We start from the raw sequence: 16378 nt of genomic DNA, 5'->3' as shown, positions 1-16378 counted from the left end.
AAAAGAAATTTTAATTTAAAAACCAAAAAATAAGGGAGATAGAAGTTTGACTCAAAAGTAACACCAAAATTTTGAACCTAGAACACTGAGTGAATAGTGGATCCACCAGTAGAAATGATGAAGTTAGGAGGATTGGGAAAAGATAAACTACATTTTGGAAATGTTAAGTTTGAGGTGTTAATGGAACATCTAGTAAAGATGTTCTGGCCATTGGAGATGAGAATATGAAGATCAAAAGAGAGATCAGGGTGGAGACAAGTATTTGAAAGTCAGCTGCACAGAATTGAAACCAGGAGAGAATCAGGATGCTAAGGGAGAGGCTGTAGAAATAAAAGAGAAGAGGGCTAAGGACAGAACATTGGGAAAGAGAAGAGGAACTAATGAAGAAGTGGAGGACTGGCTGGAGAGGTAAGAGAAACAGGAGAAAAATATATTTCCTCTGAAACTATAGGAGAAGAGGCCCCAGAATTTTGACTACCCCAAGGGCAGTCCTCAATAGTGTCAAATGCTTCACAGAGGTTAAAAAGAATGAAGATTTGGCCATCGAAATATAATTGGTTGAAATTGAAAAGGTGGTTTCAGTAGAGGGGGAAGCCGGATTGCTACAGGTTAAGGAAAAAGGGTAGTGAGGAAGAGATCAAGACATCAAGTATAGACAACTTATTCCAGAAGTTTGGCAGTGAAAGGAGATGGGATGATAGGTGGCTGGACTGCAAGCACATACTGCAAGCAGAGTTTTTTCTTTTTTAGCACCAGGGACACCTGAACATGTTTGTAGGCCAATGGGAAAGACCCAGAAGAGTGAAAAGATTGAGAATGCAGGAGAGGGAAGGGATAATGGCTAGAGCAAGGTCTTGGAGGAGATGGAAAGGGAGGGCACAAGTAACCTTACCAAGGAATAGATACATCTTACACTAGAACAGAAAGAAATTCTGTTCAGCAAATACTGAGTAGGAAAGAATATATAATGCTGGATGAGAAGGTTTAAGTGGAATTTGGAGAGTTCCTGCCCAGTGACCATTATCTTAATGGAGTGGAAGGTTGTGTCATCTACTGTAAGCATGGAGTGTTTGGAGTATGATTTAGACTTGAAGGTACACGAAGAGATTTGTTATTGAGACTGAAAATGGAGTCAATAAGAAGAGAGCAGAAGGACTGGCTAGCAGCTACAAAGGCTTATCTGAAGTGATTCACCGTAATGTATACTGGCTGGAATCAACTTGATTTGTGACTTACACCAACTGAAGAGTAGACACAAATTGGATATTAGGGGTCACTTAGGATTGAAGGTCAGGTCAGGTACTGTAGAAGGCCTGAAGAAGTAGTCGGGGGATTCTAGGATAGCAGTCATTGAAACATTGAAGTTTCACACATGGAGCCAAAGCTTAGGATGAAGGAATTGAAATCCAATACCTTTCCAAGTACTTTGGGTAGAGTAGGCACACCTTGTGTCAGTAAGAGAGCTACAGTATCATTTCAGGTAGAAAGTTGGGGGGAAGTTGAAGAATGAAAAAGCATAAAGTACAATTAAGAATATACAATTTTAAATAAATTACTGCTGCAGATCCTTGCAAATCAAGAGGGCAAAAATGAGGAAAGTAGGGCTGGGACAGATTCTTGAGTGTCATTAATGTCATTAAAGGGCTCTACATGAGGGCCAAGGGGAGAAGTTTGAGGGATCGCCTTAAAAGACCTGAGCATGTTTCTTTGTCTTCCCTAGCAACACATGCCATACTTCCGGAAGCGGATGGTCTGGGAGATCCTCCACCGAAAGCTTCTTTGAGAGCCACCATGATCAGCAGTCACTGACCTCGTGGGGGACCAGCTCTGGGCTGTTTCCAAGGTCTCTGGCCAAGAGGCCTTGGGAACAATTACTGTCATCTTGTTTTTTGTTGTTGTTGTTTTTTTAAACCCTAAAGAACTTCAGTCCTGGACCAGATCCTGGCAAGATGCATTCACAAGCACACCTGCCTTTCCTTTTATATCTCAGAACCTATTTTTGCAACGTAACTTTGGTGCTGTGTGAAGAGAGAGGGTGAGGGATTTTCTCAAGCCGAAGAGAGAGACTGTTTTCCCCTTCTCCCATTCTGCCATCTTCTTTTGAAAGGGCTCTAACCACCCCAGTCGTTGTTAACCAAAATGAGCCCTACAAGTTTCATTAAGATCTGAACAGGCTTGGAAATTATCTTTGTTTCAGATGTACTGCTGGTGTTGGGTTGTGTTGGGAGGTTAGGGTATGTGTACATGCATGCTTACCCACACATAACTGTCAAAGTTTGTGGACAAGAATGTGTTCAAACTGGAATTCTGGGTACGTGCATGGACAAATGTTCCTGTTCCATGTCTGCCACATGGAAGCTGACATCTTTGTAAAATTCTGATTTTATCATCTCCCATCTCTTCCTGTTCCTTTCCCAAACTTCATATGAAGAAGAACATGCAGGTCCTAGAGCCCCCAAAAGCCCTTTCCCTAGATGTGGGGTTTTGCCTATGATGGGAGTTTGTGGGATAGGGAGACCCACACAGGAAGCAGATTAGAGAAGCAACAAAGCACCATTTTCACTGGCTCCCATTTCTGAGCAAGAGAAAGGACCTCAGTCTTTAACATAAAATTCCAGCATTGAATGAATGTAGGTCCAGTCCGATCTGTGGCAAGTTAGTTTAAATATATTTCTAACCACAGAGAATGTAATATATGTATTTCACAAGGAAATGCTTCTTTTTTAAAAAAGGAAAAAAAAAAGCTGAGTGTGTTCATCAGTCGGCCTGCAGACTTGTTTCCATTTTCCAAATTTAGCTCTAGCACGCACAGAGCCCAAGCCTTGTATGCAGGGTATTCATGGGCTTTCTGACAGAACCTTTTGAAACTTGAATGAATTCTGGCTGAGAAGAGGGTGGAGGGTGCAGCATGCAGTGGATAACTGGTTGTTCAGCTCTAGGACAGACAGGGTTTGAGCTTCCTGACTTGGGATGCAAAAATCTCTGCTCTTTCTAGCACCCTCCTTCCCACCATCTAAGAGGCTCCTTGGGCTTGGGTAGTGAAGATGAACTGTCAGTGTCATTTTGTACTTAAGTTCCAAAAAAAGGGACATTTTATACTCTTTTTCTGTATTGTAATAGGTAGTTTTGTATTAAATCCTCTCCTCTTCCCCCATCCCCATCCCATCCCTTCTCATATCGCACTTTCCCGGTCTCATTTGAAGATCTTATTGTTTTCTACTGAGCTTGTTTAGTACATTTTTGTATGTTTGCCACGAGTTACAATTTTGAAATGAAAATTATTTTTTTTAATATTCCATTGTTAACTGAATGTTGATGTGTCCACCTCAGCAACCATCCTGTATCTTTAACAGTCTGCCTTCTTGGGAAAGGCCACTTTTTTTGTGTGTGTTTTGTATAGGAAATAAATGGCTTTCAATACCATGACTGTGGTTACCCTTCAGATTCTCTTTCAGAAAGCCGTTGGCATGTTAGTTGGCGACAGAACTGTAACACTTTGTCCGGGTTTCATTATTTGTTGTTATTAAAAAGGCCACATGGTATAGAGGCTAGAGCACAGAATTTAGGGTCCAGATACTTCAGTTCAAAGGGCAAGGACTTGCACTTGCTGTCTGTGTGATGTTGGACAAGTTACTTCTTCTCTTGGTCTCACCTGTAAATACAATATGAGGTTGACTAGAGAAGTCTAAGTTTCCTTTAGGGAGTATGTGTGATGGAAAATGCACTGGGCCAGGAGTCGGGACAACTGAATTCTTATCTAGGCTCTGTCATTAGCTAGCTGTAGAACTGGGTTCAAGGTACTTTATTTCTGTGTCCTCAGTCATCATTTTTCAAAGGAAGATGGAAAATCTAACCTACCTAACTTACAGGGTTAGTATGAAACTCAGATGAGATAATCTATAATAAAGTGTTTTGGAACATACAAAGGTCTGCACAAAGGACTGTTGATGAGTGCATCTCCCTGTCCTCTTCTTTTAACTTTACTAGATTTTTCAGTAGGTATGAGTTGATGATCCTGTTTAGGGTCCATATGGTGGGAGAGAGACAGGCCCCTAGGGTGGCACCATCCATCTTATGTCCTTCCCGTAGATAAAAAAGACATACTTATTGCATAATGGGATCATCCATCCTTAGGTGTCTAGGTAGACCCTGATTGCTCGTGTGTAGAAGCTCATTCTCATCAATCAGGTCCATGCCTCAACCAGCTAGCAAGCATTTTTTAAACACCTACTATGTGTTAGGCTCTGTGCTAGGTGCTGGGGTCATTCATTGGATGAATGAACACAATGAAATGAATGAATGAAACAATCCATACTCTTAAGGAGCTGACATTTTAATTCATTGGAAAAGAAAGAAGGTGGACAGAGGAAGCCCAGTACTGGTCTGCAGGGTGTATTGCTTACCTTAATTTCAGAAAAGAAAAATCAAGCCTACTCAAATGCATTTGTACCACATTTAAAGGTATTACTGCTTGATTGTTTTAACTTCTATATTCTCTTTCTTGTTTTTATTTTTCATACCCTTTACTCTTTCCCTGCGACCAGAACCAAATCACTACTTTTAAAGAAGAATGCTTTTAAGGAGTCTCAGTAGAGCTTCTGGATAACCCAAGGTGAAACATCCTGAGCCCAGAGTTCTTAAGAAATGCCTCCTCTTCCCTTACCTTAATAGGCATATTGCTACAGTCCCTGAGCAGTGGCTCCTACAGTTTTGAAAAGGGTAAAGGAAGCTTCTCCACAACAGGGCAAAATAGGGAAGCTGGTTATCTTGCCTCTTTACCCAGAATCCTATCTTCGCTTTGGAGGAGTCATGCTGATAATGGAAAGAAAAGGTTTGTAAAACCACTCCCTGACTTTTTTCTTCTCCCTTCAGTTTTGCTCCTGACAGTTGGGACTTACATTTTACGTGTAGTTGTATGTGTGTCTTTTTTTTTTTTGTATGTGTGTCTTTTGAGCGCTTCAGAAGACAAGAGCCTAAGTCTGAAGAATTCAAGTAGATATAGGATGTTGACATGTCAGGAATTTTGTAGAAGATGTTTTATGAGAGGTGCATTGGTTATAGGATTTTTTTAGAGTCTGAAAAAAATATGGAGATCATCTTGTCCACTTTCCTCATTTGGTAGTGGGGAAATTAAAACCCAGACAGAGAGGCGGTGTTTTGTTTATGGTCATCTGGGAAGCAAGTGGCAGAACCAAGATTTGTACCTTCTGACTCCAGATACAAGGTTCTTTTCTACACTATGTTGGTTGAACCAGATGGTCTCAAAGGTCCCTTCCAATGCTATAATTCTACAAAGTGGATTGTAACCTCCTAAAAGACAACAATTAGGTCCTGTTATTCTCTTGTGCTCATTCAGCATTCATTTATGAAACATCTACTTTGTGCAAGTCACTGCCCTCATAAGTGGTGATGGGTAAAAAGGCAAGAGCCCAAGTCCTAAAAGTGTTTACATCCTACTGGGTGGAATACATATAATGTCAAGTAGGAACTAAACAGCGATCTATGCATGCTTGAAGAGAGAGATACCATGAGCTGTGTGGATCAGGGAAGGCTTTACCAGGGAGGAGGCACCTGAGCTGAGCTTGTAACCTTGGTATCATTCTCGGTCCTTCACTTGAGCTCACCTCATGGATCCAGTCTGCTACCAAGTCTTCTTTCTACCTTCACAACATGTCTTGTATGGGAGAGTCTTTACTCACAAAGCCACCACCCAGATGCAAGCCCTTATCACTTTCCTCCTAGATTACTGCAATAATCTGGTTGATCTTCCTACCTCAAGCCTCTCCAAGCTCCAGTCCATCCTCCACTCAGCTGCCAAAACGATCTTCCTAAAACACAGGTCCAATGATGTCACCACCTCCAAAACCCTGCATCATTCAATAAACTGCAGGAGCTCCCCATTACCTCCAGGATCAAATATAAAATCTTCTGTTTGGATTTTAAAATCTTTCACAACCTGGTTGCCTCTGATCTTCCTTGTACTCAGTGATCCAGATACACTGGCCTCCTTCCTATTCCTCACGAACAAACTCTGAGCTGCTTTGCTTGCTGCCTCCCACCTCCACCCCCTCCCCCGCCTCCGGGCTTCTCTGCCTTCAAGGCATCCCATCTTCTGCTAGAGGATTTTCCTGGTCTCTTCCCCCTGTCCCGATTCCCCCTCCCCACTGAGATTACCTCCCATTTAGACTTGTATGTACATAGTTGTTTGCATGTTCTCTTCCCTATTAAAATTTGAGCTCCTGGAGGGCAGGGACCATGTTTTTTGCCTTTGCTTGTATCTTCAGCACTTAGGGTAGTCCCTAGTGCACAGTAGTTATCCAATAAATGCTTATCGACTGACTCCAAGGTACTGATGAAGAGAGATTGCATCCTTGGCATGGCAGTGGCCTGCATAACCCACAGAGGCACAAGGAAGCACCGCTAGAAATACAGTTTCATTGGGATGTTCGGAATAGGAAGAAGAATGATACGAAACAAATTTAGACAGGTATAAACTGGAGTCAGTTTGTGTTCTTCATAGTGTTTAGCCCAGTATTAGGCACATAAGAAGTGTTCAGTAGACACTGGTCAATTGATATCATGCTTTGTAGAGCCTTATGCTCTTGGGAGGAATAATAAAAGAAGATTCTAATCCTGCCTGGGAAGAACTCATATTCAAAATGGAAGGGCTGAGACATGCACATGTGAAATGACCTAAGTGATGTAAAGCATCCCATCAGCACAAATTATATCCCCACCTATAGGAGTTAGGTAGACATTATCTAGGAAAGAAGACTTCAGCCACAACTCTTCATGTTCCTCTCATAATCATTTGTTCACTATTAATATTTCTCTAGATTTCTTCCCTCACATTGGGATAATTCCCTAACACTGAGATGGTCCCTGACACTGAGGACTAACTTTCTCCTTCTTTAGAATATTCCTCCAATGCTCAGGGCTAGGCTAAGTCCATAGAGCTTCCACTAATTGAAGCCCGGTGGTGATGATGTGTCTGTCTGTCTCTCTATCTCTTTCTCTGTTTGTTCTGTCTCTGACTCCCCGTCTGTCTCTGTCTCCTGATCCAGTAAGGGATCAGTGATTGGTCCACCAGTCTCGTCTGGATTCCTCTGAGCCTGGCCCTGCACCAAGGATCTGAATACAGCTCATTCATACATTTAATTTCACATACCTGGAGTTAGGAACTGGAACTCAAATTACATTTAAATGAGTAGAGCACTGCACTTTTAAAACCAGACTTGTATGTGGACCCTAAATGTGAGTCCTCCTGAAACCAGATAACAATGACTGCTGAGATTTTCCTACCCATCCTTATTAACTGCTTCATTACCTGTTGTTTTCCTGGATCTTTTTTCCCTTTTTGGCTCCTTAGCAACCCTGAAATACCCCCTAAAACATTATCTCTAATGTTTTCTTCATGAACCTTTCAGATCAAAAAAGGGAAAAAAAAAATTAAAAGGTAAAGCCATCTTTAAAAACCCCCCAACATGTTTAATGTTTGTAGAATTGATGCTTTGTTAGATCTATGCTCTTTTCTGACTTTTGCATTCTTTTTCTTGAGCACAGTTAAGATTTTTCAGGCAACTGGGGGTGGGCAGGGAGTAGGGAAATTTTAAGTAACTTCTTTCATTCTCAGAGTTGTGGGTATTGGGTTTGGAATCTAAGTACTCCATCTCTACCCCTAACTCTCTGTTATATTGAGCAAGTCACCACCTCTGGGACTCAAATTTCAGCTTTCTCATCTATAAAATGATGGGGTTAGATGAAATGATCTCTAAAGTCTTTTCCAGCTCTACACCTCTAAGCCTCATTTCAGAGACCACTTCTCTTCCTAGTTTTCTTGGCTCCCCCTCTGCTCCCCATTTGCTAAGACCGCCCTCACCTGTCCCTGGCCTTTGCTGCCACTGCATCTGACCTGATGACCTCAAGTCTCCTCTGGATAACAGAAATACTTGTACAGTCCGTCACAGGAGCCATCTAGTTCAACCTACACGTGTAACAGACATTCTTAACATGCCTAGCGAGTGGTCATCCTCCCCTCATTTGAAAACATCCAATACACATATTATCTCCTAAGGTGACTTGCTCCACTTCTAGAAGAATCCAGGTGTTAGGAAATCTCTTGATTACGTAGACCCCAATTTTGCCCCTCTCTGCGCTTCTGCCATTTGCTCCTAGTTCTACCCTTTGGGATTAAGCAGAGATGAGTAATCCATCTTTGACATGACATCCCTTCAAATAGTTCACACATCTACCCTGGATCCCAGATATTTTCCAGGATAAACATTCCAAGTTCCTTCCAGTAATTTTCATATGACCTGGTTTTCAGGACTTTGTTCTGGACCCTCTCCAGTTTGTCAATGTCCTTTCAGAAAATATGACACCCAGAAGTGAATAAAATGCACTATCTGTTACTGACCAGAGCAGAGGATAGCAGGACTATATTACTTCCTTTTGTTCTGGAAACCATGCAGCCTAAGATTATTTGTGCTTTATTTTTTTTTTTGGCTGCCGTGTTCAACTCTTCATCAGATTATAGATTATAGATTTAGACCTGAGTAGGAACTCATCTAGTCCATCACTGTCATTTTATAGATGGCAAAATGAAGCCTGGGAGGCAACGTGATTTGCCCAGTGTCACAGCTGGTAAGTAGTAGAGCCAGTCTGTAAACCCAGGTCCCTTGGCTCCAAATCACTTTTCACAGTATCATGTTGCCTCTTGTGCCACTGTCTCCTATTTTCATAGACCACCCTCCCTCATTTTGAGTTTGCAGTTCACTAAGATCCTCAGATCTTTTAAAATAGGAGCTAAAATCTAGCCTTACCTACCCTGTCCTGTATCTGTAGAGTTGATTTTCTAAATTTAAGTGAGAATTTTACATAGACCCCTGTTACAATTCATCTTTTTAGGCTCATTTCACCTTTTTAGACTGTTAAGAATCCTTTTGGATCTTGGCTTTACCATCTAAAATGTTATCTAGCCCTCTTAGCTTTGTGTCACCTGAAAATCTCATAAGCTTCTTATTTATCCAAGTCATTGATAAAAATATTTAAAAGAACAAGGCCAATTGCAGATCCCTGAGGCACTTCACTAGAAATCTCCCCCCCAGGTTGAAATTTACCTCCCTCCAGTTGAAGTCTAGCTGCTTATCACTATTTCTTTTTTTTTTTTAATTTTTAAAATTAATTTATTTTGAATTATCAGCAATCACTTCCATAAGCTTTTGAGTTTCAAATGTTTCTCCCCCTCCCTTCCCACCTCCCTCCCCAAGATGGCTTACAATCTGATATAGGCTATATGTATATATTCCTATTATGCTTATCGCTATTTCTTGAGACCATTCAATCACTTATATATTTACCTACCTGTACAGCCATCCAGTCCATATCTCTCCATTTTCTCTACCAGGATACCATAAGTGGTTTTGCTGAAATACAAAAATACCATTTTCATGGCATTGACCAACCATTGTTTCCCTTTCTAAATGCTCGCAAGTCTTTCTGATGACATATTTTTATAATTTTGCCAGGAATCAGTCAAGTTCATTGACCTAATAATTAAGAGACTCAGTCTTCTTTTTTTGAAAAAGTCCCATTTGCCATGATTTTCCAGATCATTAGCACTTTCTCAGCAATAACATTAGCCAATTCTTTCAGGACCTTGGGGTATGGTTTAAAGCAATCATTCTCAAACTTTTTGGTCTCGGTATCCCTTTACATTCTTAAAAATTATTGAGGACTCCACCTCCATAGCTAGCAATACTTAACCATATTAGAAATTAAAACATCTTGGTATTATTATGAAAATGATTTTGACCTCACAGACCTCCCCCCCAAGACAGGGGCAGTCCCCGACTTTGAGAAATCTTGAGTGAGAGACTAGATAGTCCTGGTGATTTGAACTCATTTAGGGCAATCAGTTAGGCCTCTTTTACCATTTCCTTATAAAGGATTCAGAGAATGTTAGAGCAAGAAGGGACCTAAGAGGATGGATGATAGGGAGTTCAGACCCCTTCATTTTACACATTAGGAAGCAATGTGAAAAAGGTTAAGTGGCTTGCACACAAGTATCTGAGCCAAATTCAAATCCAGATCCTTTGACTAAGTCTAAACAAGCAGAAGGGCTGCTTGATGTGTTTGCTATGACTGAGGTCATCCTCATGCAGCCTATGAGCCTTATAAGAGAAGGGCTGGTCTATAACCCCCTTATCAAGGGCTATCTGCCCCATACATTGCTTCCTATTTTTTCTGGAGAAACTCTGGCTCTAAAACCAAACTGGAAGGCACTCTTAGTGGACATAGGCATCACCTAGTCATCAATCAGTTCTATCTTTGGTCACTCCCTGTATGCCCAGCTCTGTTCTGGACTCTTGAAGAAGATAAAACAAAACAAAACAAAATAAAAAATTTCTGCCCTTGGGTAACTCAGTGCTGGTTACTCGGCTTTTCTTGAAACCTTGGATGTATTTGCCGTGCTCCTCCCCAGTCCATATCCCCACATCTCTGGCTGATTTTTTCTTCAGCATCTCTTAAATCCCTCTCTTCTCTTAAATATCTGTTGCCTTTGATAATTAGAGCCTTCATTGGCTGCCCTGGAATGTGGTGAATTCCCAGTATTGCAGGTCTTCAAGTGGGGGCTGGAGGATTACTTATCAGAGACATAATGAAGATTGACAGGGTTGGAATCAGTGGGACCTTCCTTTAGCATCTCTGCCCATTATTGCCATATTTCTCTAGCCACAGGATACCCAGAAGCAGGTCTCCCCTTCTACCTACTTCTTGTATAGCCATTCCCCATTTCCTTAGAGCATGAGATCATCTATCTACATTATGAGAATAGCCCTAGACAACGGTTCATAATTTGGGGGTCTATAAACTTTTAAAAAATATTTTAATAACTCTATATAATTTGCTTCCTTTATAATCCTATTTACTCTGTATATTTTAAAACATTATTCTGAGAAGGGGTCCATAGTCTTTGATAGACTGTCCAAAGTGGTTCATGATACAAAAAAGGCCAAGCACCCCAGCTAAGAGTCTGTCCATCCTAACAGAGGGAAAGAGAAAAGAAAGCTGGTGACTTCAGAATGGAAGGGCATCATAAGGTTAAGGAGGGGAATGTAAGGAGGTTTGTTGAAAAGCCCAGGTTATCAACCACAAAAAGGTGGCTCTATAGGGGGACTGGGACCTTATCCCCCATTAGGAAACATTTTTCTGTGGGCTATTTAGCTCTATGATCTTCCTCTCTCATTATTCTGTCTTCTTTCAAGGCTCTCAAGGTGGAGTTTCCTCCACTGGACTCAGAGGGTTTGGGAATCTCAGGAATGCACAACCCTGCCCCCACTCCAGCACACAGAACACCTCAGTCCTCTGCAAGGACGACTTTTCTCAGTAATAAGGTCAGGGCTTCTATTGAAGACTTGTGGAGGAAAGGAGGCTGTACACCTCGTGCTCTCCACCTCCCCAGGACTAAAGGGACTGTATTACTCCCCACGTAGAGACAAGTCTTTTTTTCTCTTTACACTGCACATCCCCACTTTCCTACTTTCCCCTCCTTGTCCCCAATCTTGTGCATTCCCTGCTCTCTGTTATACCCTGCCTTTCCTCATACTGGCTTCCCTCCTCCCTCCTACTCCACTTCCCTCCTCTAGGGCCCCTTTTGATGGTAATTACTCCTAATTGTTTTCCGTTGGCTCTCTAGGTCCGCCCCGCTACTCTTTCCCTGGAAATAGGACTGTTTGCTCCTCTGTATCTCAAAGCCAAGATCTTTCCAGATCTAATTGAGACTTCACACGCCCACTGGGTGGGGGTGGGGGCAATGGGCAGGGCCTGCTACCCTGGGAATGGGCTGGTCAGTGGGGAACTCTGAGGGAAAGCTGCTGGGGGCCTCTCTTCTCTGACTGCAGTGTATGACAAGAGGTGAAGACTGCAGCTGCACTGTGATTAGACGTCAGGAACACCTCCAGTCCCCAAGGCTGTGTAAAGGACTGGAGGTCTTTCTATCACTCTGGAGGCCCTCATGGCCTGGGAAGTTGAACTGTCTCTGAGCTCTTGCTTCTTTCAAAACAGAGCCAGCCACTCAATTTCCATTCAGCCATCTCCCTTTCTCTCAAAATTTTTTTCCCCCTTTCCCCCTCTGTCCACCTCAGGACCTATGGTACTTTCTCCTCATCCTCAATACTAAGCCTTCTCTCTGTACTCACAACCACTGCCTTTAGCCTGGGCACCGTGCAAGCCTTGGGTCCTGTTGGGGGTGTGGGTAAGGAGGGGAATCAGGTGAGGAAGGGCCTCTTTCCCTGGGCCCCAGCCTTTCACAGGCCCCACCCCTCCCAGCGCACACAGAGTGGTTTTGTGCAGCTCCCTCCTGGGGTGGCCTCAGTGTCTGGAACCATTCCATGATCAAACAGTTCCTCTTAGCACGGTGGGGGCTGGAGCTGGGGCTGACCAGAATTGGAGGTTTGGAGGTGCACAGGGTTCCTTGTGGCTCACCCTGTCCCTCAGTCACTTGGAACAGCTGCCCCCTCCAAAACCACCCTCCAATATTCAGGTCTTCAGGTCCCTGACCATGTCCTAACTAGTTATGGACTAACCTGAATCCTCCTCCTTTGATCCCTTTCTACAGACTTGGGGGCCTTAAGTGGCATTTACTTCTAATACTGGGAAGACACATCTTGGAAGTATAAGCCTGGGGGAGAGAGAGGGTGAAGAAACAATCTGTTTTTAGTCAAGGCAGAGAGGATCACACTTCATATCTGAAGGCCCCCATCCTTCAACCCCCACCCACCTTATGACTCTTAAAGTCACCAGACTTTAAGACTTTAACTCTGGTTTCACTAGAGCAACCAGTTTCCCAGCCCCCAACCCTGAGCCCCCTCCACTACCCAGTACCAAAACCTACTAAACCAGAAAATGTCATTGGCAGGAACCAGAGCAACTTCCATAAAAGGGGCCCTGAGAACCTGAGGCAGTGAATGAAGAGGAATGGAGAAGAAATAAGTTTTCATATAACCCACAGAAGGGCTGGCCTGAAAGAGGCTTCTACAGCCTTGCATTGGGTCTTTTGCTTGTAATTTTCTTTTAAGATAAATTGACATCTGATTGTTTAAACATCATTTAATCTTGACTTTTCCTTAAGTTTTGTTGTTGTTGTTTTGCTTTTTGGTGAAGCAATTGGGGGTTAAGTGACTTGCCCAGGGTCACACAGCTAGTAAGGGTCAAGTGTCTGAAACCAGATTTGAACTCAGGTCTTCCTGATGTCAAGGCCAGAGCTCTATCCACTGTGCCACCTAGCTGCCCCCTTTTCCTTAAGTTTTTAAAATGAAATTAGGAAATAAATAAAATTTACTTTATCCTTTCTTCTCCTCTCTCTTCTTTGTTGGAGCCAGGGAATCTTCAACAGCAGTGTTATACAGAGCTTAAAAGTAAGAATTTCTGCCTCTTCAGGTCCCCTTTTAGTGTCTCTACCTTAACCGCTCTGGGCCTAGACCTCTGCTATAACATTTTAGGATTGTGGATTTAGAGGTCATCTGACCACCCAAGAGGCCATCTGGTTCAACTTCCTCATTTTGTAGTTAGGGAAACTGAGTATCACAGGGGTTGTGACTTGTCCAAGTTCACACAGAAAATAACAGAGCTGGGATTTGAGCATAAATCTTCTCATTCCCAATCCAGTGCTCTTTCTAGTAAGCCACACTGCACCTCCCGCTCAGGGAACAATGCATACTCCATACAGGAGACCCCCACCCACCCTTAGCAGGTGACTTAGAAGTCCCAACCATGAGTCCATTGAGAATCTATGGGAAAGGGAGAGTCTGTATGTGTATGACTGGAAATGGAGGGAGGGGGAACATAGCCAGGCCAGTGGGCCCATCGCTGTGGGTTTGGCTCCTTTGGTGAAAAAATAGCAAGTAAGGACAAGTGTCTCCCTGTATCCTGAGCTCCCAACCTCCCAGACAGGAGCCACTCAGTTAACCTGGCCAAAGGCAACAGGGGCCCAGACCCAGGCAAGACAGGAAGATGGTGGTGGAGGGAGGGGACATATAGCCTTGGCTTGGGCCTACATCCAGGTCCATCCATCACAAGAAACATGCAGCCTGCCAGCCTGTCAGCTAGGGATATATTGGGGAAGGGTAGAGGGAGGCAATATGGGGTGAAGAGATGGCTCACAGGCTGAAAGGAACATACACAAAGTAATACTGACAGATGAGGACAGCCAACCCCCAATTAATCTCTTTCAGGAATTATCTAGCCTCCGTGGTTCTAGGCTGCTTGACAATAGAGTTAAAAAACAGGACAAGGGCACAAGCGTGTGTGTGTGTGTGTGTGTGTGTGTGTGTGTGTGTGTGTGTGTGTGTTTTAAAATTTGTATTTGTATATAGTAGCTTTCATTTCATTCCAAAATCAGATCAGAAAGAAGTGGCTTTTGGATCATTCATACCACTATTCAAGCCCTCCCATACCTACACACAGTCCCAGAACATGAACATCTACACGTAGGCGCAGATGATTTTAACCCCTTCACTGCCATGTGGAGAATGGCTATGACTTCCCCAGTTCGAGGTCTTGGTGCTTTTCCTCAACTCCTCTTGCCCCTTCTAATCCCAAGCCATGGGCTGATCTATGTGCATCTTCAGAAGGAAGTAAACAAGCGTCTACTAAGCACCTACTGTGTGCCAGGCACTGTGCTTTACAAAGATCTCCTTTGATCCTCATAATAACCCTATTTTACTGTTGAGGAAACTGAGACAAACAGAAGTTGTAACTTGCCCAGGATGTCACAGAAAGGTTCTGAGACTGGATCTGTATTCATGTCTTCCTAACATGAGTCAGCAGCACTCTATCCATTACATCACCTAGCTGCCCATTCAGGCAGTCAATCCACCTTCTGGCACATATTGAATAACCCAGAAAGAAGAATGAATAGAGCCTCTGGCGGCCAAAAAGGAGTCAGTATAATGATGGAACTATGATCTCATTAGTTAACAAGTATTTATTAAGCACTTACTAAGTGCTAGGAATACAAATACAAGCAAAAAGGACAGTTCTTGCCCTCAAGGAGCCTACCTTCTAAAGGGGGACACAACACATAAAGGAAGCCAAAAGGTTGGAGAAGGCAAGGTACCCAGTGCAGCTGTAGGATGGAGAAATCTGGAGGAAGGCAGCCCATTGGATATGGGGACACTCTTTCCAATGGAACAAGATCCTATTTCTTCTGATCCTGTGTGATGCATATCCACATCCTCCCAGAAACCTTACACAGGCTATGCACCTAATGTGCTGGGGCCACCTTCTTGATCTTTTGATGTTGTGTGGGTGCCAGTGGAGCACATGGGCTGTCCACTGGTTATCCTATGTTCTTGCAAGAATGAATTGATCCATCTCTTCTCCAAACATACAGGTCTCTGGTAATATATTTTATTTCACTTCCCATGTGAAATTCTTCTTTGGTACTCTCCATAATTGCCTTTTGGGTGACCCCAAGTCATATAATGTCAGTAGAAGACTATTAAGGATATCACTTCAAATTAAATTAGTGCTTTGGAAGTGACAGAAATCATAGGCCTTTGAATGGGATTCCATTCAACCAATTAGCCAGTCAATAAATATTCTGTATTGAACAACTGAATTGTAGTGTACCTGTACTGTTCTGGGAGCCTTAGAGAGATACAGAAATATCTGGTACAATTCCCACCCTCAACGATATTACCATCTAATTGAGGTAACATAACTGAAATGAGAAAACAGGAAGAAAAAAAAAGACTATAAGAACCAAATCTGGTACAGAAGGCAGAACAGTTTGGTAAAATTTCATTGAAGTTAAAGATTTCATGGAGGAAGTCCAGGCGTGTTCTGATAAATGTTTAACAAGTGGCTCTCCAAAAAAAAAGTGCACAAAACACACTTTTAAATTTATTCTGCATATGAACATTTTCTCCATGATTTTCTTAAGTTTAGACAAAAAATAAAACAAATCAAGCTCTTGTGTGTAGCATTTCTGAGGTATAAATGCTCAGCTCACACTGAAATTTTAATTATGGGCTCTCGTGAACCTAACTGGCTCTAGTACACCTCCTGACTTAAAACTGAACATTCTTCTTTTGCTCTCCCTAAGCATAGATAGCAAATACTCTCCCAGGACGAGGCTGGATACTTCTTCCCCTTCAGGGTTTTAGAAATACCCCTAAGGCCATCTTCTCTGCTGTGATTGGTTTAAGCCCCTATTCTGATGTTTCCTCCCTACTGTTAGCTTCCTGAAATGAGCACCCCAGATCCATATAAGCAATTAAAATCAATTAGCTTTTACAAAAGGATATTTACTTTGCAGATAAAGCAAAACAGAGAAGTACAAACATCTCCGCCCTTCAACACCTGCGGCACACTC

The 16378-nt window shown here is 42.7% G+C and overlaps 1 protein-coding gene across 1 annotated transcript in view; it reads left to right on the top strand.

The window, feature by feature from the left end:
- SENP1 (SUMO specific peptidase 1) overlaps positions 1–3426 on the top strand; it is a 73801-nt gene extending 70375 nt beyond the window's left edge. The window contains exon 18 of the mRNA XM_020977150.2: positions 1721–3426. Coding sequence (XP_020832809.1) covers positions 1721–1783 — 63 coding nt within the window. The 3' untranslated portion in view covers positions 1784–3426. The remainder of the gene's footprint in view (positions 1–1720) is intronic.
- The last annotated feature ends 12952 nt before the right edge of the window (positions 3427–16378 follow it).

This window comes from Phascolarctos cinereus, unplaced genomic scaffold, assembly GCF_003287225.1.
Source record: "Phascolarctos cinereus isolate Bilbo 61053 unplaced genomic scaffold, phaCin_HiC Scaffold_1;HRSCAF=81, whole genome shotgun sequence".
Classification (NCBI taxonomy): Eukaryota; Metazoa; Chordata; class Mammalia; order Diprotodontia; family Phascolarctidae; genus Phascolarctos; species Phascolarctos cinereus.
This window is presented reverse-complemented; position numbering and strand designations above follow the sequence as displayed.